At 54.8% G+C, this 22,764-nt stretch overlaps 2 protein-coding genes across 2 annotated transcripts; one reads left to right on the top strand and one right to left on the bottom strand.

Annotated features, from left to right (window-relative positions):
- Positions 1 to 263: 263 nt before the first annotated feature.
- DDX49 (DEAD-box helicase 49) lies at positions 264 to 7,791 on the bottom strand. The gene is made up of 13 exons (XM_016132474.2): positions 7,639 to 7,791; positions 6,631 to 6,754; positions 5,328 to 5,413; positions 5,124 to 5,245; positions 4,619 to 4,806; positions 4,337 to 4,477; positions 3,536 to 3,611; positions 3,179 to 3,255; positions 2,896 to 2,993; positions 1,767 to 1,841; positions 1,065 to 1,153; positions 899 to 970; positions 264 to 809 (listed from the first exon to the last, which is right to left on the bottom strand). Exons 1-13 carry the CDS (start codon positions 7,751 to 7,753, stop codon positions 621 to 623), a joined length of 1,452 nt encoding a protein of 483 aa, XP_015987960.1. The 5' UTR covers positions 7,754 to 7,791; the 3' UTR covers positions 264 to 620.
- A 309-nt stretch (positions 7,792 to 8,100) lies between these two features.
- Positions 8,101 to 21,378, top strand: COPE (COPI coat complex subunit epsilon). The gene is made up of 10 exons (XM_016132481.2): positions 8,101 to 8,260; positions 13,018 to 13,080; positions 13,320 to 13,420; positions 15,565 to 15,717; positions 16,693 to 16,746; positions 17,228 to 17,309; positions 18,388 to 18,543; positions 19,974 to 20,042; positions 20,993 to 21,067; positions 21,172 to 21,378. Exons 1-10 carry the CDS (start codon positions 8,135 to 8,137, stop codon positions 21,217 to 21,219), a joined length of 927 nt encoding a protein of 308 aa, XP_015987967.1. The 5' UTR covers positions 8,101 to 8,134; the 3' UTR covers positions 21,220 to 21,378.
- Positions 21,379 to 22,764: the final 1,386 nt, after the last annotated feature.

Genomic DNA, 22,764 nt, shown 5'->3' with positions numbered 1-22,764 from the left:
TGACCAACCTCATGACCACAGCTGGAGAGGTGTAGATGCTATGCTCATTTTCCAGATGTGGGAAGAGAGGGCCTGAGGGGCTCACCAACCCAAGGTCGCCCAACTAGAACAGCCAGCACTGTAGTTCAAAGCTCTGGGCCTGGCCCAGTGGGAATGGAGAACTGGGGGTGGGGTAGAGTGACATGAGGTTCTGGGGGAACTGAGAGGCGCAGACAGCCATATCCTCTTCCCCTGCCCCTAAACCAAGAGTCAGACCAGGAAAGTTAAAAAAAAAAAAAACCATTTATTGAGTTCCTCCTACAAGTGACATACCTTCACTCTGGGGCCCGACAGCAACCCCCTGTGGTAAACGTGGGCCGAGGTCACTGTGTGGAACTGGACCCAACCACATGGCCAGTGTTCTTTCCTCCTCTGCAGCCTGACTCTTGGCCAAGGCTCTGAGAAGGGACCAGCTGGGGCTGCAGGAAAGAGCAGCCATGTACTGCATAACATGGGTATCCGTGGGCTCTGCTGAGTGGGGCTGGGCAGGCTGAAAAGGGGGACTGTCTCCAAGGGAGGACCTTCCAACCCCCAGCTCGATGAAGGAGTCCCAAGCTGGGCAAGCAGGGGCCATGTGGACCTCAGGCTGGGCCCTGGATGGGTGCTGAGGCCGAATGGGCCTCAGGTCGGGCCCTGGGTGGACGCCCCCTTTGGCCAGCTCTGTTGGCCTTCTGCCGCTGCAGTGTGTGCTCCACCTGCTCCTTGAAGCGCCGGTTCTTCTGCTTGATCTTGGCCAGCTCAGCCTTGCGCTTGGCCTCTAGGTCAGGGTCCTGGCTCGGGGAGGACGGGAAGGTAGCTGAGCTGATCATTCTCCTCACCTTGGGAACCCTGCTCCACCACCTTCCAGCCCAGTCCTCACCTTCCCCTCCAGGATCAGCTGCTTCCGCTTATTGATTTCCTTCTTTTCATCAAAGTTGGCTGCTTCAAGTTTCTGGGGTTGTGGGGTAGGGATAAGCTGTCATGGGGGTCCCCATCTAGAAGGGATCACCCTGGGCCCCGGACCAGCTCAGTTCCCTGACACTTACAATCTCGCACTCCCTCCGCACTACGTTGACCTGTGTGAGAATCTGCAGCACCTCAGCCTCCTCCACAGAATACTCCTCCAGCTTCTTCTCTGTGTGGACAGCGGGGGCGGGGGTGGGGTTGGTGGTGGCAGACTTGACAAGAAGAATTTCAGCCACATAGGGAGTTCCCCATGCGGTGGGGAATGCAAGGGGTCCGGGGTCATATCAGATAAAAATCAGGTGGGCAAGATCTGGGATTTCAGACCTAAGGAAGGTATAAACTGCATTTTGTGTCGTTACCAACACTATGACTTAGAATAGGAGTAAATTTATTTTATTTATTTATTTTTTGATACAGTGTCTTTTAAAGTCAGAGTGTTTCTGAATTTGTGGACAGTCATTGTGGTGACTGGAGATGCCTCGGAGGCTCTTGGTCTTGGTTACACATTAAGCCACCTGAGGGAGGTTTTAAACAGGCCCAGGCCCTGTTCCTGAAGCCTCTGACCCATCCACATAAACCGTTCGACATAGCCTGATCTCAGAAATCAAAGTCCCTGCCCACTGGATGTGGCTTTTGGCAGCTAACAGCCATGTGGGGAGCTTCCCCACTGGACCCTGTTTCAATAATTGGGCAAAGTCGGGGGGTTGCATAAGGAAAACATAGCTTCACTCTGCTCATGTGAAAAGGCAAGTGGGTATCACACTCCATGCCCCCTTACTCACTGATCTGCTCCTCAATGGCGTGTACCAGATGGATGTCATACTGTGTCACCAGTGTGATGGCCTGTCCCTGCCTCCCTGTGAGGATGAACCACAGTTACCTCTGTGCGTGGGCCAGGAGGGACCAACAGAGGCAGGTCAAGGCTCCTCTCAACTGAGGGGAGAACTTGGTGAGCAGGTGGGGACAGGTGAACGAAGCCTAGTGTCAGGGCCCGACCCCAGCCAGACCTCTGTATAGTAGGTAGGTCAGTTCCAGAAGCTGCAGGACACCAGGCAGAGATGGCTCTCCTGCCGGCTTGGCCCCGCATGGGGGCTGGCAATGTGGCTGATTTGGGGCATGGCTACCAAGAAGCTTAAGCTGAGTAATGTCAGCAATAAGCCCTGAGAGGCCTCAGCCCAGATCTCTGCATGCCAGTTTCTCCATTCCCCATTTCTGTGACAGTGACTAGTGCTGGACCAGCACTGATACCTGATAAGGCTCGTGACTCCTGGAGCAGCCCTAAACTGGCATCACAGTTTCATTACCCATCATTTGACAAAGCAGGGAGACCCAGAGAGCTAATGGGACCTGCCTCAGGCCACAGGGCAAGAGAGTAGGGCCAGACCCAGTCCAGCCCCAGAAACCACATCTCTCTCCACTCCAGGCATAAGAAAACCTCACAAATCCTGTGCCCCTCCTTGGCAGGGCTGGGGAGCAGAGACATGGATGCTTCCTTGGTCCCTGGCCAGGGTCACAGGGAAGGGCCAAACATAGACACCAAATCTTACAGGGCAACATCACAGCCACCAAGACTCATGCTACCACTCACTGCCAGGTCCTCACTAGCAGCCCTGACAGGTGAAGGGGACTGGGGTGAGGCAACGGGGAATGGTGAGGACGAGGGCAGGATGTGCCGTGTCCCCAGGAGATAGTGTGTAGGTCACATGAAGAAGTCAAAGTACCCGTGTCCTTGGCTTTTGAAAGGACAATTCCTCAAGTTTGCAAACGCTGACTCTAACATTTCTCACCTGTGAGCTGTACCCACCCCCCAACAACCCACCAATGTCCCACTAGCTCATGACTTTGGCTCCTCATGGTGTAGGCAGGATGGAGGGACAGGTCCCCAAAGGCCATCCCACCCTGTCTGCTCACCTGCACGGGCCGTCCGGCCGACTCGGTGGATGTAGATCTTCGGGAGCCCAGGGGTGTTGTGGTTGATGACCACCTGCACCGTGGGAATGTCCAGGCCCCTGGAGGCAGAAGGCAGTCAGCACCACTGTCCACATGGGGAAACTGAGGCTGGGACTCATCCAAGGTCACTCAGCAGTGAAGCTGGGGCCCCCCAACCCTTGCCTGAAACCAGACTCCCTTTCTGGCCCCTCTGTGGGGGTGTCACTGAGCCAGCAAGTGTGAGGGAGTACCCTGGGCTGCTCACCGGGACGCCACATCTGTTGCAATCAGGATCCGGTAAATACTGGACTTGAACTTGGCCAGGGCGGCAAAGCGTTCTTTCTGTGCCAGGTCGAGGAGAGAATTGGGGGTTCTGGGAGGTCAGAAAGCACTCTAGCAATAGTTTGAGCACTGATTATATGAGGCCTGGGGACAGGGCGAAAGCTAGGATGGTCCTGCCCTAACAGGGCTCACAATCCAGTGAGGGAGATGACTGTGAGATAGCCACACTGGGCAAGATGGGGGTGGCAGGAAGAGCATTTTAGACAGAGGGAAAAGCATGGGCAAAGGCCCTGAGGCTGGGAGGAGTCTCGGCAAGGCTGCCAGGCAGTGCTCTCCTCACCTGTTTCATCATAGAATGCAGGGCCACAGTGGGGAAGCTGAACTTTCGTAGCATCATACACAGGATCTGGCAAGTCCTGGCGGGACGGACATGCTGTCAATCCCTCCAGTGCTGGGGTCCACGGAAGGTGCTCCTGCCCCTGCCCAGGACCCCAAGCAGATGGCCCTGCACAGATGGGGACGGACAGGCAGAGGTGCAGGATCAGGTGGACCAGGTAGCAGTCCTGCCTGCTAACATTCTCTTTGCTGGCTCCTCCCCTGGCCCAAGCCAACAAAGAGTCAGCCCCACATCCAGACTTTTCTCTGCCGGAAGCCAATAAATTCTTGGGCAGCAGCACCAGTTAGGAGGCCCCCTTTATATAGTGTGCACTGCCCATCCACTGGCTCATGCTAGAACACCTCACAGCTTCTTAACAATCTGCCACATGCTTCGGAGGATTCTAAAGTCCCCTGGGACTGCGGGAAGGACAGCCCCAGGTGTGTGTGCTGCCGTGCTGGGCTTCAAGTGACACTCCAAGACCACAACAGATAAGGTGATCTAAGGCTGGGGATAGCCCAAGGCCACTAGTCCTTCAGGTTAAGTGCAGGTCTGAGGAACCCCAAATCCTGGCCCTGACTTTAGGAGTGGTAACTTCAGTGAGTTGCCTGATCTCTCTGAGCCTCCTTGAGCAAATCCTCCAAAACCTCTGGTCTGAGCAAAGGCCCTGGAGTGCTGAGACTGGCTGTGTGCCTGTCACCTGTGACCTTGAGCCACCTCTCAGGCCTCTGTGAAGGGCTATGGTGGGGGACCACCCGCGCTCACTTGCATGTGTTGGTGAAGATGATGATGGACCAGTCCTCATGCTCGTCCTGGAAGTTCTGGATCAGGTGGACCAGGTAGGCATCCTTGACCTTCTCAGGCACCAGCAAGTAGCGCTGGTCTAGCTGTTCTACTGTGCGTACCCTGGGGATGGGTGGGCCTCAGTTTCCTCTCTGCTGAATTCAGCCAATGCCCCGCCCCACCCATGAGCAATAATCTCCACTGGATGTGACCCCCATACCTCCTGCCTGCCTTCCCCTGCCCCAAATGTAGCTGTGGACTCACGGGGCCTGTGCCTCCCAGAAGAAGGGCTGGTTGGTGGCCAGGCCCTGCAGCTCCTTGAGCGTGTCGGTCAGGGTGGCGCTGAAGAGCAGTGTCTGCCTTCGGGCTGGCACAGCTGCCAGGATGGCCTCCAGGTCCACGGTGAAGTCAGTGCAGCCCTGCTCCAATAGCCGGTCTGCCTCATCCATCACCTGTAGTGCCAGCAGCAGGGGGTGGGGGCAGAGAGTTTGGGGTGAGGGCGCTATGCAAGGCCAGCATGCTTCCCCCATGTACCTCCTTCCCAGTCCTGGCTGTGGGCCTGGGAGTACTTTACCTTGATGTCTTAGAGGCCCTGGTCCCTCAGCTGTCTCAGCTCCAATGTTACTTTCTCAGAGAGGCCTGTTCCCAACCACCTTCCTGGTACAGGCCACCTCTTGTGAGTCTCTGAGCTGTCATTGTCACATTCCTAACTTAATGGCTTGTGGGATACGTTTCCCAAGTGGATGAATCAGTGTTTAGGCCAACTCACCAGGAAGCGGATCTTCTTGATGCTGAAGGTGTTGGAGCTGCGGAGGTGGTCAGCCAGGCGTCCTGGTGTGGCAATGACCACATGTGGTTTCCGGGAGAGCTCCAGGGCCTGGGCCACCATGTCTAAAGGTAGAGAGGTGGGGCTGGCCAGGTGGTCTGAGACTGTGGGGGTCCCACTCCCAGAGCATCCTTAGGACCCTCATACCCATGCCGCCGACAATGATGCAGTCTTTCAGACCCAGAGGCTTCCCCAGGACCCGGAACTGCTCTGCAATCTGGTAAGCCAATTCTCTGTGAGTGTGAAGGAGCAGGGCAGGGTCAGACAGGGGTTCTATGCCTGCCTCCCATTTCCATCTCCAGCCCCAGGGCCTCCTGACTCACTCTCTCCTGTTCAAACGCCCTCTACAGTTCCCAGCCTCCTTTGGGCAAAAGCTATGACACTGGGTATAGGAGAGCTTGTGTGGACTCTGCCCCTCACCAGACTGGGCCCCAGAACCACCTATGACCCCTCTCCCACCAGCCTTACTGAAACTGGCCTCTCCTCCTCCCACGTCCTCAGCAATAGCCTTGACACTAGTCACCAAAGCCTGAAACCTGAGCATCAGCCCCATCTTCCCCAGGGCTAGTCAGTGTTCAAGTCCTCTCTTCTGTCCCTCAGCCCAACCTCCAAATAAGCCTCTCCTCAGTCCATGTCCCCATTTCATGGCTTCCTGTTTTGCCCTCTCCTGCTCAAGCTACTCAGAATCAATTCTAATTCTAACCTGGCAATCGAGGCCCTCCTCAAATGGGTCTAACATGCCCAGCCCCCAGGACCCTTTCTGTTTCCTGCCTATCACACCTTTGCATGAATGCAATTGCATTCCCTATCTAAATGACCTTTTCCCAAACTTGTCCCTTTGAGAGACCCTTCTCATCCTTTAAGGCACCCTTGACTGAAGACTTCCTTGCCCCACCTATTCCCAGGCCTTACCTTCCTGCCTACCTCTCCTACTGTCATTACAGGACTTAATGTCAACTGTCACATCTATCTGCCCAAGAACAGGAAATATGCCCATTTCTTTTTTTAAATTTTAATTTTTTTAATCCTCCCCCACAACTTCCATCCCTGACCTACAGATGTTGATGTCTCCCCTTAAGAACTGGATCTCTAAAGGCGGGGTGTCTCCTCCCATAAGCTAGAGGCGCACACTGGGGCCTGGCATGCCCGGGGAATGGGCCGTGGCTTCACTGGGGCTCGAACCCAGGACCTTCTGCGTGTAAAGCAGACATGCTAACCACTACACTATAGAACCACCCCAATATGTCTATTTCTTGAGTTACAAAACTATTGACAGCTCCTGTCCAGCCAGCGCTTTCCCTGAGTCAAGCCCTATACTCCCTGAGTCAACAGGAGGCATGATTTCTATTCCCATTTTGCACCCAGGGAAAGTGCTGCTCAGAGAGAGAAAGACACTTGCCTGAGATAACACAGCTGGTTAACTCACCCAAGAGGCCTACTGGGGACTCACCTGGTGGGTGTCAAGACAAGGCAGAATATGCCATAGGGATCCTCAGACAGCTTCTGCAAGATGGGCAGGACAAATGCTGCTGTCTTACCACTGCCTGTCTTGGCACAGCCCAGGCAGTCCCGACCTGGGCAGAGGGCAAAAAAACATCAACACAGTTTAGGTGTAGACAGGTGTTCCATCGAGCACAGTTTACACCAGCAATTTTTTTTTTTTTTTTTTTTACAACAGCTAACATTTAATGAGCGGTACTGTGTGCCCAGTACTGACCTATGCCCTTTCCATTCTGGGAATACTGACAACTTTCCACTGTGGGAAACTGACAAATTCTAGAAGGGAGAGGTGGTTATCATTCCCATTTAACAGGTGAAACTGAGACTCAGAGATGTGTCCAGGAACATACCTGGTGAGTAGCAGGTTGGACTGGAACCCACATCCATTTGGCCCAAGATGCTTCTAAGTACTACTTCATTTTGACAACCCTACCCCAGCATCTGAGCTTGGGGAACCTGGAATGCCTTCCTCCAATCTGCATCTTACGTTCCCTGTTGATTCTTTCGCCTTTGTTGAATCTCTCAACTTGCCACGTCCTAGGATTCCTAAGGGCATCTCTGCAATGGCAAAACTGGGTTGGGCCAGAAGAGTGGGAAGAAGGGCAGTCACGGGACCAGAGTCCTGGATCTACTGGTAACCTCGACGGCCTCGGTCTCCATTTGTAAAATAAAGATAGTAGTGTAAGATCTCAATTTTTCCAGTACTATCAATTAGTTATTCACCGAAATATCTCTTAGCTCTGAAATTTAAAGTTTCAGAAGCTACATTACTTGTGCCCGAACACGCAGCAAGTCAGTTGTGGTGCCTAAATGCCAACACAGCCTAGTCTGCCTCCGGAACCCAGGGTCTCCGAAATGCCCGAGACTGCCCCTTGCCTCGCAGAACCAACGTGGGTCATGAGAAGGGAGGCGACAGAAGCGGGGACGCTTCCTAGGGAAGTGGCTGTGCTATACTCACCTTCCAAGATAGCGGGGATGCAGCCGAGCTGCACAGGAGTGGGCTGCTTCAAACCCAGCTGCCGACATTGTTCCACGAGCCACGAAGACAGCCCGAGCTCCGTGAACCCAGGCATCCTTGCCGTCAGCCTCCGAACACCTGTGAGCCGCGCTTCCGGCGAGTAACGATGACGTTACTAAAACCTTCCTGTTGATTGGATCCGCTTCCTGCGTGTTCCCACCCTCATCATCTCTTTCGGCCATTCCCAACCTCGACTACCGTTTTACCGTGTTTCCCGAATCCCATTGGCTCACAGGATCAAGTCAAACTACAGTTCCCGAAATGCTGTGCGAGACGCACTCATGTCTCCCACCCCGCTATTCCCGTTTAGGGAGCTCCCATTGGCTCCTCTCCCGGCCGGAATGAGTAAACTACATTTCCCGGCCTGCCCGGCAGTGGCTCCTTGCTTCCGGCCGACGTGTCCCTCCGGAAGAGGAGTGGATGAGGTCACGTCAACATGGCGCCCCCAGCTCCTGGTACAGCCTCTGGTGGCTCCGGGGATGTGGATGAACTGTTTGACGTGAAGAACGCCTTCTACATCGGCAGCTATCAGCAGTGCATCAACGAGGCGCAGCGGGTGAAGGTGCGGCCGCTCTGGGTCGCGGGACGCTGGGGGCGGAGGTGGGAGACGCTTCCTAGTGGCCGTGGGTCGCACTCTGATTGTGAACACTCTTTTCTCGGTGTTTCCCCCCTACGGATCTCTTCAGAGGCGGTGGGGAGTTAATCCTCATCTCATGACAATATACAAAGCAGTAGCAATTTATACTCAGCTTCGTACTAGAAGGCATTTGAGTAAGAGGCGTTTATGCCGCTATAGTATTAATGATGGCAGTAATTCTCATTTGTTGAACGCCCATACTGTGCCGCCATACTCTCAATACCCGTGAAGTAGGCTATTTATCCTTATTTTACAGATGAGAATACTGACACTCAAGAGAGGGATGGCTTCCCCGTTGTTACCCTGCCCCACTAGCCCAGTTATTTCTCCCCAGACTCGCTCATTCATTCATTCCTCAGTGAGCATCTCTATGGGTTAGGCAGTGTATTCGTGCTGGGCTCAAAACAGACAAAACTCTCAACTCTCACGAATCTCATCCTTGAAAGGGAGACAAGCAGTAAACGAGTGAGTAAATAAACAGGAAGTCGGGAGTTGATGTAATGGAGAGTGGTTGGAATGGGCTAAAAAATAAACCTGCAGAGAGGACCCAGCGGGGAGGAGCTGGTAACAGGAGAGGGGGCAGCAAAGGCCTTTTAGTGAAGGACGTGGGCTTTACTCACTTTGAGAGTGAACCATTGGAAAATTTTTAAGAGCAGTGAACATAGCAGGGTCTTTGCCTGCCTCCACAGCCTAATGTTCCACAGCCTAAAGAGAGTAAATGAGTAAAGAAGCTGATGAATACATATTACAACTTGAACTTGAATGCTATGTGTGGGTAAACGGAGATAAAAAAATGCTGAGTTGGTGATTAAGAAGGGGGTGCTGCTTCACATGGGAGTGGTCCCATCAGGCCATATTTCTCTGTCATTTGGACCGGAGACTGAACTTTGAGAAGCATCCAACCCCATAAGTTGCTGCCTGGTGCTGGGGCAATTGTGAGGTCAGGGTAGTCAAGGCATAAGAGACTGGTGTAGCAGAAGTTGAGGAGTGGTGAGGGGGAGGATGGAGAATGAGGTGGGCAGGGCCTTGGGAGCTACAGCAGGGGTTTGGATTTTATTCCAAAGGCATGGGAGGCCATCATCATCAAGCAAGGGAGTGGCAGACATCTCCACAGAAGCAGCCAGACGTTTGGAAGGAATTTAGACTCTGAAGTAGAGAAGGCTTGCTTCCTATGCTTTTGGCCTTCGGATGTGAACCCTCCATCCCTGAGCGTCATCTGCATAATGGGGATAAAACCTTAAACAGACTTCAGGAAGCTATTTGGATTTGTTGAGATGACATTTGCTTGATTGTATTAGTTTTCCGTTGCTGCCTTGACAGCTTTCCACAAACAGCTCAGGACAACTCAGATTTATCATCTCATGGTTCCTATAGGTTAGAAGTCCAACGTGGATGTCTCTCACCAGGCCAAAATTAAGGTGTCAGCCAAACTGTGTCTTTTCTAGAGGTTCTGGGAAAGTATCTGCTTCCAAACTCATTGAAGTTGTGGGTGCTCTGCATGAGGCCACTCTTAGCTCCTAGAGGCTTTTCTACAATCCTCAACCTCACATGTGCCTCTCCTACCATCTCGGAACCAGGCATTGGGTTCTCACACTTGGAGTTTCTTGAATTTCCTTTCTGCTGCATTCCGTCTGCCTAGTCTCTCCTTTTAAGGGCTTCTGTGATTAGACTGGGCCCTCCCGTATAACTGGCACATTCTCCTCATTTTAAAGTTCATAACCTGAATCACATCTTTGAAGTCCCTCTGGTGATGTATGTAAGCTGTTCACAGGTGTCAGGGACTGGTATGGACATCTCTGGGGAGCCTCATTCAGCCTGCCACCAGAATTGTACATGCTTCCGTGCTGGGGTAGTGTAGACTGAGAAGATTGAGATAGACTTTGGCTCATATTCTGGCTCGCCTGTGTTCTTTCTGCAACCAGGGCTGAGCCTCAGTTTCCCCTCCTGCCAAACGAGAACGATGACACTTAGTAAGGTTACTATGAGATTTAGCATTGCACTCATATTCCACCTTTCAGCTTCTGTTGTGTGTCTGTTGTGCTTACCTCGTAGTAATGTGTCCTTTGAGTCTTCTTGCATCATAATATGCAAACTTTACATTGCTTTTGGAAAAATGATCATGACCTTCTGTATATAGAGAATGACTGAAAACCATACCAGTCACTCTGGCTGGAGGCACACTTGACCCAGTCTTTGAACCTCAGACATGCACCCTCTTTGGTGACATGATAAAGATGTGCTGGCATCAGACCAAGACATTCCTGACACATCCAGAGAATGGGAGCACCGTCCCTGCTGAGCCATCTGATGTGATTTAATTTTGGTCCATGGGGGCACCTAAGGCTCTTGAGCAGCCTGTACTGCAGTGAAGTGAATGCCGTCCCAAAAAAGATACGTTCACCTGGAACCTGTAAATGTGACTTATTTGGAAAAAGGGTCTTTGCAGACATAATTCAGTGAAAGTTCTTTGGACGAGATCAGCCAGGATTTAAGAAGGCCCGAACTCCAATGACTGGTGTCCTTCTAAGTGAAAGGCAGAGAGAGAGGTTTGAGGCAAGCAGAGAAGATGGAGACAGAGGTTGAGATGACAACAGCCATAAACTAAGGAATGCCTGGAGCTACCAAAGCTGGAACAGGCAAAGAAGGATTCTCCTCTACAGCCTTTGGAGGGAGTGCGTCCCTGCTGTCACCTTGATCTTGGACTTCTGGCCTCCAAGATTGTAAGAGAATAAGCTTCTACTATTTCAAGCCCCTAATTTGTGGTAGTTCATTACAGCTGCCCCAGCAACCTCAGACAGACACCACCTGAGGTGGACTTAGGTAGAACACTGGTGTGTTCTAGCACTGTGTCACGGTCATGTCCCCATTTGTCAGACATTTCTCAAATGGCCACAAGATGGCAGGCACTACCCAGGTACTGGGGATGAAACAGAGCAGAAAGCCTTCAGGAGCTGACCATCTAGTGTGGTCAGGTGAATCTGATGGCTGCATGACAATAAGGGGAGGGGATATACTTCATCACTGGCTTCCCCAGACAGTACCCCAGGCCAGGCTGCACCTCTGCGCTGCCTGGAAACAGGTTAGGACCACCCTGGTGTTAGGCGGTATTGGTAGGCTTAGGCCTCCTGGCATTGCTGGTTTCCGAGTTCCCAGGTGATTCTGATAAGCTGTTAGGACTGAGGACTAGAGAGCTCACTTGGTGGCATGCATCAAGGTTCCTGGGGTGCCCCTGGTGTGTACACCTGCCCTTGTCCTTACACCTCCCACAAGCTTTTCTTTCTCCAGCTGACTGAGGGGTTCCCGAGCATCAGCATGAGGCATCTTGATGGTATCTTAGCAGCCCTAGGGGGTTGGTGGTAAGTGCCAGTTTTACAGCCGAGGCTCAGAGTCACCTCTGAGACCCAGGGTCCCCCTCAAGATGTCCCACTGTGTCCTTGCTTTAAAGAGCCAGACTGCGTTTGTCAGTTTTTTACGGAAGGTGAGTTGTCCTCACCATTGTCCGCCTCAGAGTCATTTGCAAGTCACTTATTTAGCAGATGCTGTGTTCCAAATCATGGCCAAATCCCCAGCATGGCCACCAAGCCCAGAAGAAGCCGCTGGGACCTTGCAGTGAAGTTGGCCTGAGTTGGGCTGGTGCCAGGAGCCAGGCTCCTTGTTCGTGGTTTCCCTCGGCCTGGGAAGAAGACATGCTCACCACCCTTACCCCCCCGACCTCAGGCTGGGGAGAAGAGGGCCTAGTGACTGGGAATCTGGTTCTCACCTTGGGGAAGAACAGTCCTGGTAACCCCACCCGTGAGACTCCAGATCCTTTGTTCCTGTGCCGTGACAGCTGGATAGGCCGTCATTCTGGATACTTTCCCGGGCCCTGTAGTTTGGAGGCTTTTAGAGTGGCCACCCCAAGGTGACCAGGTTCCCATCCCACCTCACTTTTCTCTCTCAGCCCCATGCCCTGTGGGCTGAGCTGCTCTGTTCTCACCTGCCCCAGGCACTCCCAGGAAGTGGGCCAGCACCCTGGGGTCCAAAAGCTGTTCTCCACTGCTCACAGCTTCCTGGGATCTTCCTCACAGTCTCATAGTGAATGCCATGTAAGGTCACCTCACTTTTTCTTCTTGTCTCAGCAGTGGCTGGGCCAAGGTGGTGCAGCCTATGGACCTCTTCCCTGAGTCACAGGGTGGTTCCCGAGGTCTCACCTAGCCCAGGCTGGATATAGACGTCACTGTGCCAGGTCAGCAGATCTGAGCTCTCTGAGCGAGGCAAACCTTCATCTCTTCTGTGTGTCATGTTTAAAGAATGTTTTGAAATAAAAGGACAGGAACAAGCTATACTGAATTATTCGTTACAGAAAGTAAAGTCTCCTTCACACATCTCCATCCGGGTCCCATCTATTCTCCAGCATCATTTATCCCCTTGCTATGTGGCTAGAGTGATTGTTGCACTTTCATTGGTGCCCTGTTCCTCACCTGGATGAACAGGAGTGACAAGCCTCCTTCCCCGGGTGAAGTTAGGGTGGAACAAGATCAGATAGATAGATGCCCACCATGCTATGTGCAGAGGTCTCTTTCCTGCAGCCCAAGATCACAGGCCACTGAGAGTCAGGGCCTGGACTCCGCCAGGGAAGCTCCTAGCCTCTAAAGCCTGTTCCGCACATGACCCCATGCATCCTGACCCACCTGTTTCCACAGCCATCAAGCCCAGAGAGAGAAGTGGAAAGAGACGTTTTTCTGTACAGAGCGTACCTCGCACAGGTGAGCATATTCCGTGACTCCCAATGTCCCTGGAGATGGGAGAGTAAGGAACAGAGTTCTGAGTGGGAGTGGGACACCTGGCAGGCTGAGGGGATCCTTGAGGGTGGTGGTTGCTGGCCCCAGGCATTTGGACTTCACCAGGGTGATACTGGAGACTCTGTGTTCCAGGGGCTGGGAATATATATACCTCGTGGCGGGGAAGGGCAGATAGAGTTGACAGCATGGTTGTCTCACCACAGAGGAAGTATGGTGTGGTCCTGGATGAGATCAAGCCCTCCTCGGCCCCTGAGCTCCAGGCCGTGCGCATGTTTGCTGAGTACCTGGCCAGCGACAGCCAGAGGTAAGGATAGGGGCGGGGATTGTCTCTCTCTTCTGCCCACTCACCTCCCAGAGCCTTGGGTTTCCCTCAACTGCCCAGTGGAGGGCAGTGATGGATCCAGCTTCTAAGGGGTCTGGGAAATCAGAGACAAGGAAGTGTACAGATGCTCTCAGAGACTCTGAGGGACTCCCTGGGTGTATGGCCCTGGGTGTTACAGAGGGGGGGCCTCAGCCTGACAAAGGAGGTGGCTGTACCACCTGCTGATCATCTCCCCTAGGTGGAGGTCAGGTCACTGTGGGCTGTGGGCCCACCTTAGCAGCCGACTGCAGACTAGCAATTGTTAAGCTTTCCTGAGGGCAGTAGTCAGGGGAGATTGAGGTAGGGGTTGTGAGGACCATAAGCCCTACACCCTCCTGTGGCCCAGGGAGGGCAGGGTGGGTCTTGCCTGCTTACACTAGGTCCCAGGCCAGGACTAAGCTCCCCAGGAATAGACCTACCTGTCTTAGCCACTCAGCTTGCAGGCCGCAGGCAGTTTCTGCTTCACATTTTCACAGGCTGTTCCCTTGCCGCTGGGATGCTCGCCCAGGTGCACATGAGCTCATGCTTTTTGGCTGTTGGTGGAAGCCAGTTGACTCTGCTCCACCTGTGCATGGAGTACCCACACAACTTAGCAGGCTCCAAGGCCCACAATAGGGAGCCATTCTGCTCTGTGCCCTACCCCTGTCCCATCACCCTGGGTTGTCCCTCAAGGCACTATGATGCCTCACAGAGGGGCCTTTCCCAGTTTCTGCCCTCTGGAGCTTCCTAGACCAGGATGTGTTCCTGACCTTAGTGATGCCACACTTCCCTTATGGGCCACTGAGGCCATGGGTGAGACTGTCTGCTGTGACCCCCACTTCCACTTCTGTGGAGGGCAGTGCCCTGTTAACACCTCCTATGATCGCGATCCTTCACTCTTGAAGCCAAGGCTCAGGGACTTTACCCATGGCAGCTGAATGGGCCCCCCAGAATGCATGTCTGTGTCCTGGCACCCAGGACCTATGAATGTGACCTCAATGGAAATGGGGTCTTTGTAGATATAAGTAGTTTTAGATCTCGAGGTCATCCTCCATGTAGAATAGGCTATAAGTCTAGTGATTGGAGTCCTCAAAGAGACAGAAGGGAGACAGGAGAAGACAGCGGTAGAGATTGGGGTGATGCAGACACATGCCAAGGACTGCAGCAGCCAGCAGCACCAGGAGAGAGGCCTGGGACAGACAATCAGAGCCTCTAAAAGGAGCCAGCCCTGCCAATACCTTGATCTCAGACCTCTGGCCTCCACACCAGTGAGAGAATGCCTATTTTGATCCTCCTAGGTCACTGCGCTTTATGTCCACAACCCCAGGACACTAAAACAAGTGGCCTCTTGAGGCCATTGTTTCTTCCACTCTACACTTCAGTAGCCAGAGTGACAAGCCCTATTCCCATATGGATGGGAAAGGAACCCTGGGTCCTCCAGGAGCAGTGGCATTACAGAAAAGAATCCCAGGAAGCATGGGGCACGGGGCGGGCGTTGAGGAAAGCAGAGTGACGTGAGGTGGGTCCATCCCAGCAACACAAACCACTGCCCCTCAAAGACAGCCCAGCAGGCAGGGGGTGGAAAAGGTACAGGGCCCTGCGGGGTAATTACAGTATGTGACAGGAACAACATGTAACGCTAACTTTGGAATGACAACAAGCAGGCAGTGTGTCCACACCACATGTGCCAGGGACCAGGCCAAAAGCTTCAGGGGCTCTTTCGTAGCACTTGCATGACGTGTACCCATATGTAGAGACTGGACCCTGGACAGCAGTGGGGACTGAGGCTGGGCCCATGCTTCCCTTCTTTGTCAACCACTCAGCAGCCCTTGGAAACAGGGGGTCTCAGCTCCATTTTCTGGTCAAGCAGACTGGCTGGGGCCCCTCGGGACTGTGGGAGTATCCAGTTGATCCTTGGCCCAGTACTGACTGCAGCCTGGCTGCCAGGAGCAGCTGGCACCCTGGGGGACCAGACGCAGACACCTGTGTCTGTTCCGCCCCCTGCTGCTATGCACTCCTGGGGCCCTTTCTCACTCTCTTTGGGTCTGTCTGCTCCTGCGGGGACGAGGCTGCTTCCTACTGCAGACCCTAAGTGCCTTGTCTTACAGGGACATGATTGTCGCTGAGCTGGACCGAGAAATGAGCAGGAGTGTGGATGTGACCAACACCACTTTCTTGTTGATGGCTGCCTCCATCTATTTCCATGACCAGAACCCAGATGCTGCCTTGCGCACCCTACACCAGGGGGACAGTCTGGAATGGTGAGTGCCCACCCTGCTTTGGGAGCCAAGTATCCACCCTGCCCCAGGGGGACAGCCTGAAGGACTGAGTGGCCTCTCCAGTCTTTGGCTGCCCAGGGCCTCTGGCCATCGTCATGGGAATGGAGAGATGGGGGGCTGCTTTGAGATATCTGTGGGGCCCAGGCCTCTTGTTCAGGCCGCAACTCCTATTCTTGGTCCAGGAACACTCCTTCTGCACGGCTGGGCTGCTGCTCCAAGGGCACAGTGCCTGGGGCTGAAAACCTTCTGTTCCCGACAGCAGAGCAGAAAGCACCTTTGTCTCTGCCTGTGGTTTCTGTACACTTCCCCCACACCCCAGCCTTGTGTTCTGGCCCTGGCCTTTCCATATTCTCCCCAGGTCCCCTTAGGCCCTCCCCTAGAGGCTGACCCTTGTTCAGGACACTCCAGGGCTGGGGCGCTGGAGCCCAGTGCAATGTGCAGTCAGCTCCACGCCACCCACCCCCCCGCCACCTCCACCCATGGGGGTGACTCTGGGCTGATGCTACATCCCAAGTGCTGTGCGGAGGGCTCATGCTCAGGGCTCTGACCCCAGAGGGCACAACTTCCCTTTCATGCGAGCTTTCTGGTACCTGCTTTTCCTTGGTTAGTTGGTCACCACACATTTGTTATATATCTGTTTATGCCCCACCTCAGTCTAGAAAGGGGTTTGTAGCAGCTCAGAATCAGTTGTGTAGGGCTGATAGACAGTGGATTCCTCAAGCATTTCTCAGGCTCCTATGGGGGCAGCTCTGGGTGTTGGGTCGCATTCCAGCAGGAAAACCTGGGAACGAGCAGCCACATGAGTAGCAAGCAGTCACAGCTGTCCGGGGCCGAGGGGAAGACCATGGTTGCGGGAACTGAAGGGATGATCAGCTGCCCCCCCACAGCATTGCACGTGTCACTGAATTCGGGGTGGTGTGGGGAGGGCGCCTGCTGACTGCCTGCTTTGCTCCACAGCATGGCCACGACAGTGCAGATCCTGCTGAAGCTGGATCGCCTGGACCTTGCCCGGTAAGCACCTGCGGCTGCTGGGCGGGGGCTCGTTCATCTGGGGTGAACAGAGACAAGGTCATGTCGGGATCTCTTGTTCTCTGGAAGCCAGGCCTCTGGTCTCAAGGGGGCGCTCAGTATGGGGACTGTCCCCAAACCCTCCCTGAGGCCCAGAACATGGTGGCACAATTGTTTCTCCATTATTTCATTCCAGTCCATTGGAGTGATAACCATTCTTACCCAACCTTCCCTGAAGAAGAGCAGTGCTGTCCATGCCTCAGTTTCCCTCTGTGATGCACGTTGGGGGGGGGGCCGTCCTGAAGGATTGGCGTGAGCTTCGCAAGTGGGAGGCAGAGCCAGCATGTCTGAGTTGAGGATCGGGAGCGACTGAGTGAGAGCCTGTGAGCCGACACATGTTTGTGCTCCATGAGCAAGGAATGAGGATGTGAGGGTTACCGGTCAAGTCACTTGGCTCCCTCCTACCTCTCTCCTCCACCCCCAGGAAGGAGCTGAAGAAAATGCAGGACCAAGACGAGGATGCCACCCTCACCCAGCTGGCCACTGCCTGGGTCAACCTGGCTGTGGTGAGCCCCTGGCCTTGGTGGGGAGCTGGGGGAACAGGAGCATCAGGGAGCCCCCTGCATCCAGCACTGCTCTTCCTGTTGGGGGGGCGTGCATATGTGGCATTTTGTGTTCACACAGGGGCCCATCCCCTGGAGGGATCCCCCTGGGGCCACCCCTGGCCTGTTTCCCAGTTTACTGAGCCTTGACCCACTTCTGGATTTCTCACAGCTGAGTGGCTTGGCCAGAGTCAGAGTGAACAAACTGGGGGCCCCAACCAGACTTGAGGTGACTCTCCCCACGTTCTGGGCAGGCCAGCCTGGCATTGCCCTCTCCTCCAGGGTCAGATCCTGGGCCTGGCTGCTGCTCAGTTTGTTCTCTGGGCTTCTGGCACTGGGCAGTGCTGGTGTCCTGGCACCTGCCCGGGTGCCCAGCCCCTCCCCACATTCCTGGGCACCCTTGTCCCCCATCTCTTAGCAACAACCCCTTTTCTAGCTTTTGGCACTTGGCTTCCATTCTCTGCCCTTTTGTGTGAGTCTTTTAAGATGTGTTTCCCATCTGCATGTGTCTGCACTGCCCTTGGGGAATGAGGCCTCACCCAGGCTGGTTTCCAGTATGTGTTCAGTTTAGTGGGATAAACCCCCAATGGCTCTCTGGTAGGCTTGCCTGTTTTCACAAGCACACTTCGGTCTCAGGCTCCCCTGTGAGTGTGATCCTGCATCATTAGCAGGAAAACAGAACTCAGAACCTGGTTGGGCAGGGTCAGGGTTGCTGGTCCCAGAGCAGAGGCCAGCTCTGATAGGCCATGCGACCCAGTGGTCTCCACTTGACCCCAGCCTGGACACCCATGAGTGAACTCTTTGCAAATTTCAGCTTCAACTCTATAAACTGAGGTTTAGGGTGGCTGGGTGTCATTTTGGCCCCAGGTTTGCGTGGGGGGTCTCTGCACAGGAACGGTATCTGAGGAGAGCCTGCTGTGGGCTGGCCATGCCAGGATCGCATCTGCAAAGGGCTGGAATCCCTCTGCTCCATGAGGGAGAGGACAGAAGTAGGCCTGGACAGCAGGATGACAAAGCAGTGATGTCAGAACTGTCCCTACAGGGTGGCGAGAAGCTGCAGGACGCCTACTACATCTTCCAGGAAATGGCCGACAAGTGCTCGTCTACGCTGCTGCTACTCAACGGACAGGCGGCCTGCCACATGGCCCAGGGCCGCTGGGAGGCCGCCGAGGGCGTGCTGCAGGAGGCTCTAGACAAGGTAGGGCAGGCCCAGCCCATTCCCCGGGGCTCCCAGAGGGGACGGCAGGTGACACAAGCCTGCCAAGTGGCCACGTGGGAATTTTACTGCCAAATCAACTAAAAATCTTGATTGCAAAAATCCTGATTCCAGTTTCTCTTAGAAATGGGAGGACCCAGTCAGCCGGGGCTTGAGTCGGCCCGAGCTGAGCAGACATGAGTGCTTCAGCACTTCCTTCCTATCTCCTTGGCCGCCTGGCCTGGGAGCCTCAATGTGACCCCTTATCTGTGTCTGTATTCGGAAGACTATGTGAGGTTGGGGATAGCAGGCAGCAGACAAGAGGCAGTGCCCGGGTCCTGTCACTAAGAGGGAGCAAGAGCGCCGTCCTCTGGGGTGGCCACAGTTGTCTTCTCACCACCAACATCGAAGGTCTCTCACCATTCTATGACTGGAAAAGACATCAAAGCTTTTTTTGTTTTTGGAAAACATCTTTTAATAAGAAACCAACAGCAGGAGGAAACTTTCTTCCGGTTCATCTCTGCAAGGGGCCAAGTTATCAGGTTGTTTGCAGATCAGGGATGGGCCAAAAGGGTATTATTGTTAGTCACGTGCCTCTTATGGGCTGATGTCCTCAGGCTGCACACATGGAGCTACTTCGTCCTGCCAGCCTGCCCTATGCTGGTAGGAGAAGCTGGGTCTCCACAGAGCAGGGCAATTTGGGGTGGAGCTGGGTCTTTGCAGACCAGCATCCGTGCAGCCCCTTGAGCCTGTGGCACCATGCCTCCTGGGTGTTGCATCTCTGCTCCAAGTGTCCAGGCAGGGCTTCCCTCTGGATGAGGTTCCTGGCCCAGGCAGCAGCCGCCAGTTTCCAGGATTCCCTATGCCTCAGAGCCCAACATGGGCGGGTGGCATGACGTCACCCTCTTGGAGGTTCTGGTAATTTCCTGGCAGCTTCCTGCCAAGGCCTCCGGGGAGCAGGCGGGTTGGGCGGGGTTTGCCTCTGGTCTCAGACTTCATTCTCTAGCAGGAGTAACAGCTGGGCTGTGGCAGGGCTGAGGCTGCCTTTGCCTGGGGTTTGTCACTTTGAGATTTGAGATTCTTAGGATAAATGGGCTCTTCTCAAATTGTGATAGGCAAGGGGGTTCTGTCTCAGTCTGGGCTGCTGACGAAGCAACAGGCTCATTAGGGAAGTAGCTGGCATGGGGAGGTGAGGTGGGGGCAGGAGGGAGGGCCCTGAGGTCACCACCTTGCAGAGTGGCCAGTGTGGGGAGCACTCAGGGTCTTGCAGCCTTGGTCCTGTCCTACCTCTGAGGGTGTGACCTACAGGTCATGTCCTCACCCCAGGGCAGTGGAGGGGGAGGCACCATCCTGCCCTAGAGGGAGGTAAGCAGGCCAATTCTAGGGCCTGGAGGAGCTGACCCTACTCGCCTGGTATCCCCCTGCATTTCCAGGACAGCAGCCACCCAGAGACGCTCATCAACCTCATCGTCCTGTCCCAGCATGTGGGCAAGCCCCCTGAGGTAGGTCCCTTCCCTAGCCAGGTGCTGGAGGGTTGTCTGGCCCATAGTGCTAGCCTGGGGCAGGCAGGGATCTCTGGTGTGGCCTCGTTTCCAGAGAAGGCTCAGGGCCTTAGGGTCTGGACTTCAGGGTTGGCCTGGGTGTGGACAGAAACTCAATCCCCACGCGTGGGTGCAGGTGCAATCACTAAGGGTCCCTGAGAAGTTAGCATTGTGGGTGGTTTCCAGGGCCAGGGTCGTAGGTCACCTGCTCCCATGGGTCCTATAGACAAGTTGGCTGAGGCTCAGAGGGCACTCAGACTGGGATTCCAGCTTGTGCCACCTCGGGGGTGGGCAAGAGGACGGAAAAGGAGCAATGTCTGAGAGTGAGGAGGGAGGAAGATTCTGGAGCAGCACTCATTTACGTGACTGTCCCAGCTAGCCAAGGGCCTGTCCAGGTCTGTGTGGCAGTTGCTCACTGGCTCTTACAGAAGGGCCTTCAGGCAGTCTTGGCTGAGATGGTGCAGGACAGAAACAGCCCCAGACTCCTAGTCTCGGGGAGACAGAGCCAGGCAGATGTCCCAGCCCTGTACGGTCAAGGTTGGGCCTGGTGGGTCGGGTAAGGCTGGCAGCAGAGGCTCAGCTGGGGCCCTGGGTTTCAGTACCCAGGCCTCTGGGTACCTCATGCTCCCTCACCAACCCCATACCCTGCTTTCCATTCCTCCTGGCCTTCCATCCTCTCCCAGGGCCCAATCGCTGCTAAGCCTGCTCCTGTGAACCTCGGTGCATCCCCCACTCATGTGCCAAGCTCAGGCTCTCCCAGGCACTGTTCCGGGGTGGGGTGATGGCGGGCATGTGTGGAGCCCAGAGCTTCTACCAGGGAGTCCATTGGCAGCCCTTGTTTCACCCTACCCCTACTGGTCAGAGCCACGGGGTCCCCATGTTCAGCTAACCCAGTCTTACCTCCCCCACAGGTGACAAACCGCTATCTGTCCCAGCTGAAGGATGCTCACAGATCCCACCCTTTCATCAAAGAGTATCAGGCCAAGGTAAGCCCCAGACCCCCCAGGCCCACCCAGGGAGGGCCCAGAATTGGGGGCCTGGCTCACATCTGCTCCCTTCTTTCTTTTTGCTCCCTCCTTTCCTGCTGAAGGAAAACGATTTTGACCGGCTGGTGCTGCAGTATGCCCCGAGTGCCTGAGGCCGTCCCCAGACGTAGCTTCCATGGTGCGAATGTGGCCTGGCCATGCTGCCGTCCCCACCGGGCACCGGCCCTCATCCTCTCTCCTTCGCTCTGGCCAGAGGCAGAGGCTGGAAGCCCAGTCCCCTTCTTTCAATAAATATCTCCACTCTGAGCATTCCCCTCTGATCCATGTTTGTTCTAGCCACTTTCAGGATGGTATGTGGGAACCCAGGTTGGGACAGGGGGTGCCTGGGTTCAGGGCCCTGGAGACCAGGGTGTGAGCAGTAGCTGCACAGACTCCCCTGCCCCTCAAACAGCCACCCTGTGCTGCAGAGCTGCAGGTGGCACAGCCCTGTCTCCCAAGCTCAGTTGGCATCCAGGAAAACTGAAGCACAGAGAGGTCACAGCCATCACTAGGGACACCAGGATTCAAACCCAGGACCCCCACATGGATTATAGGTGGTGAGGGGGCCAGAAACTCTCAGGCCACCACTTGACCAACCAAGGAAGCGGCATGCCAGATCGTCCTGGGAGTAAACATCCCCCTTCAGGCCTCTGCTCCTTGCTGCTTCCATGCAGTGAGTCACCGGCTAGGTCTGAGACCCTCTGTAGTTGGGGCCATGGATGCTGGAGCACCGCGATGGCCAAAGCACCAAGCTCTGCCTGGAAAAAGAAACACAGTGAGCGTCCTGTGATAAGAGGAAGCAGGACAACAAAGAGGGAGGTGAGTGGGTGGGTTAGGGTGGTCAGGGCCTCTGGGACGAGGTCACCATCAGGTTATATCCACCCAGACAAGAAGTTGCTGCCAGGCCGGGTTCTGGAAGATGGGCGTCTTGGGCACCAGGAACAATTTGTGCAAAGGGCTTGATGAGCTGGACAAGGCTCCTTGCCCTTTGTCCCTTGACCAGTGTTTGTGTCCTTCCCAGGGAGGAGATAAGACACTGGGGTTCCCAGTGCCTGGCCTCATCTTTCTCAGAGGTGGCTGCTCAAACCCAGTCCTTGGTTGCCAGAGCAACGGACCTGCATCAGCAGAGCTGGCAGGGAGCTCAGCAGCAGAGAGGGGTGCAGAAAAGGCCTCCCCAGTCAGGGGGAGGCTGAGCACCCCCAGCAGAAAGGAGGCCTGCACTCTCAGGTGAAGCAGGGAAGAGGCACCAGCCCTGGGACCTCAGCAGCCCCTCACCAGGTGCCTGGCCCCCAGCCACCAGCACCAGAAGCTACTTTCCATTCCTGCCCTGTACCTGCCCATTGGCAGCCTCCTGTCTGGGCCCCGCCAGAATGAAACTCGAGGCTGGGCTGGGCTGGTGGGCAGGGGCCCTCTCCCATTACTGATGGCCACCATGGACACCAGATAGTGCTGGGTAGGAGGACCGAGATGGGTAGTTGGGAAGATCCAGGGCTGCCCCACAGGCCCAGCTGGATCTATGGGGATATGTCCAGCCAGCCTGAGACCCTCTCTGCCTTTCAGGTTGGCCACGGCATTAAGCATCCAATGGGATGGGTGAACCCTTGCCCACATACATACTCAAAAATAGTAGAAGGTACAGCAGCAGGAGATGGTAAAGA

Source organism: Rousettus aegyptiacus, unplaced genomic scaffold (genome assembly GCF_014176215.1).
Source record: "Rousettus aegyptiacus isolate mRouAeg1 unplaced genomic scaffold, mRouAeg1.p scaffold_m13_p_16, whole genome shotgun sequence".
In the NCBI taxonomy this organism is placed as follows: domain Eukaryota; kingdom Metazoa; phylum Chordata; class Mammalia; order Chiroptera; family Pteropodidae; genus Rousettus; species Rousettus aegyptiacus.
The sequence above is the reverse complement of the archived record's forward strand: the minus strand, read 5'-3'. Positions and strand labels throughout refer to the sequence as shown.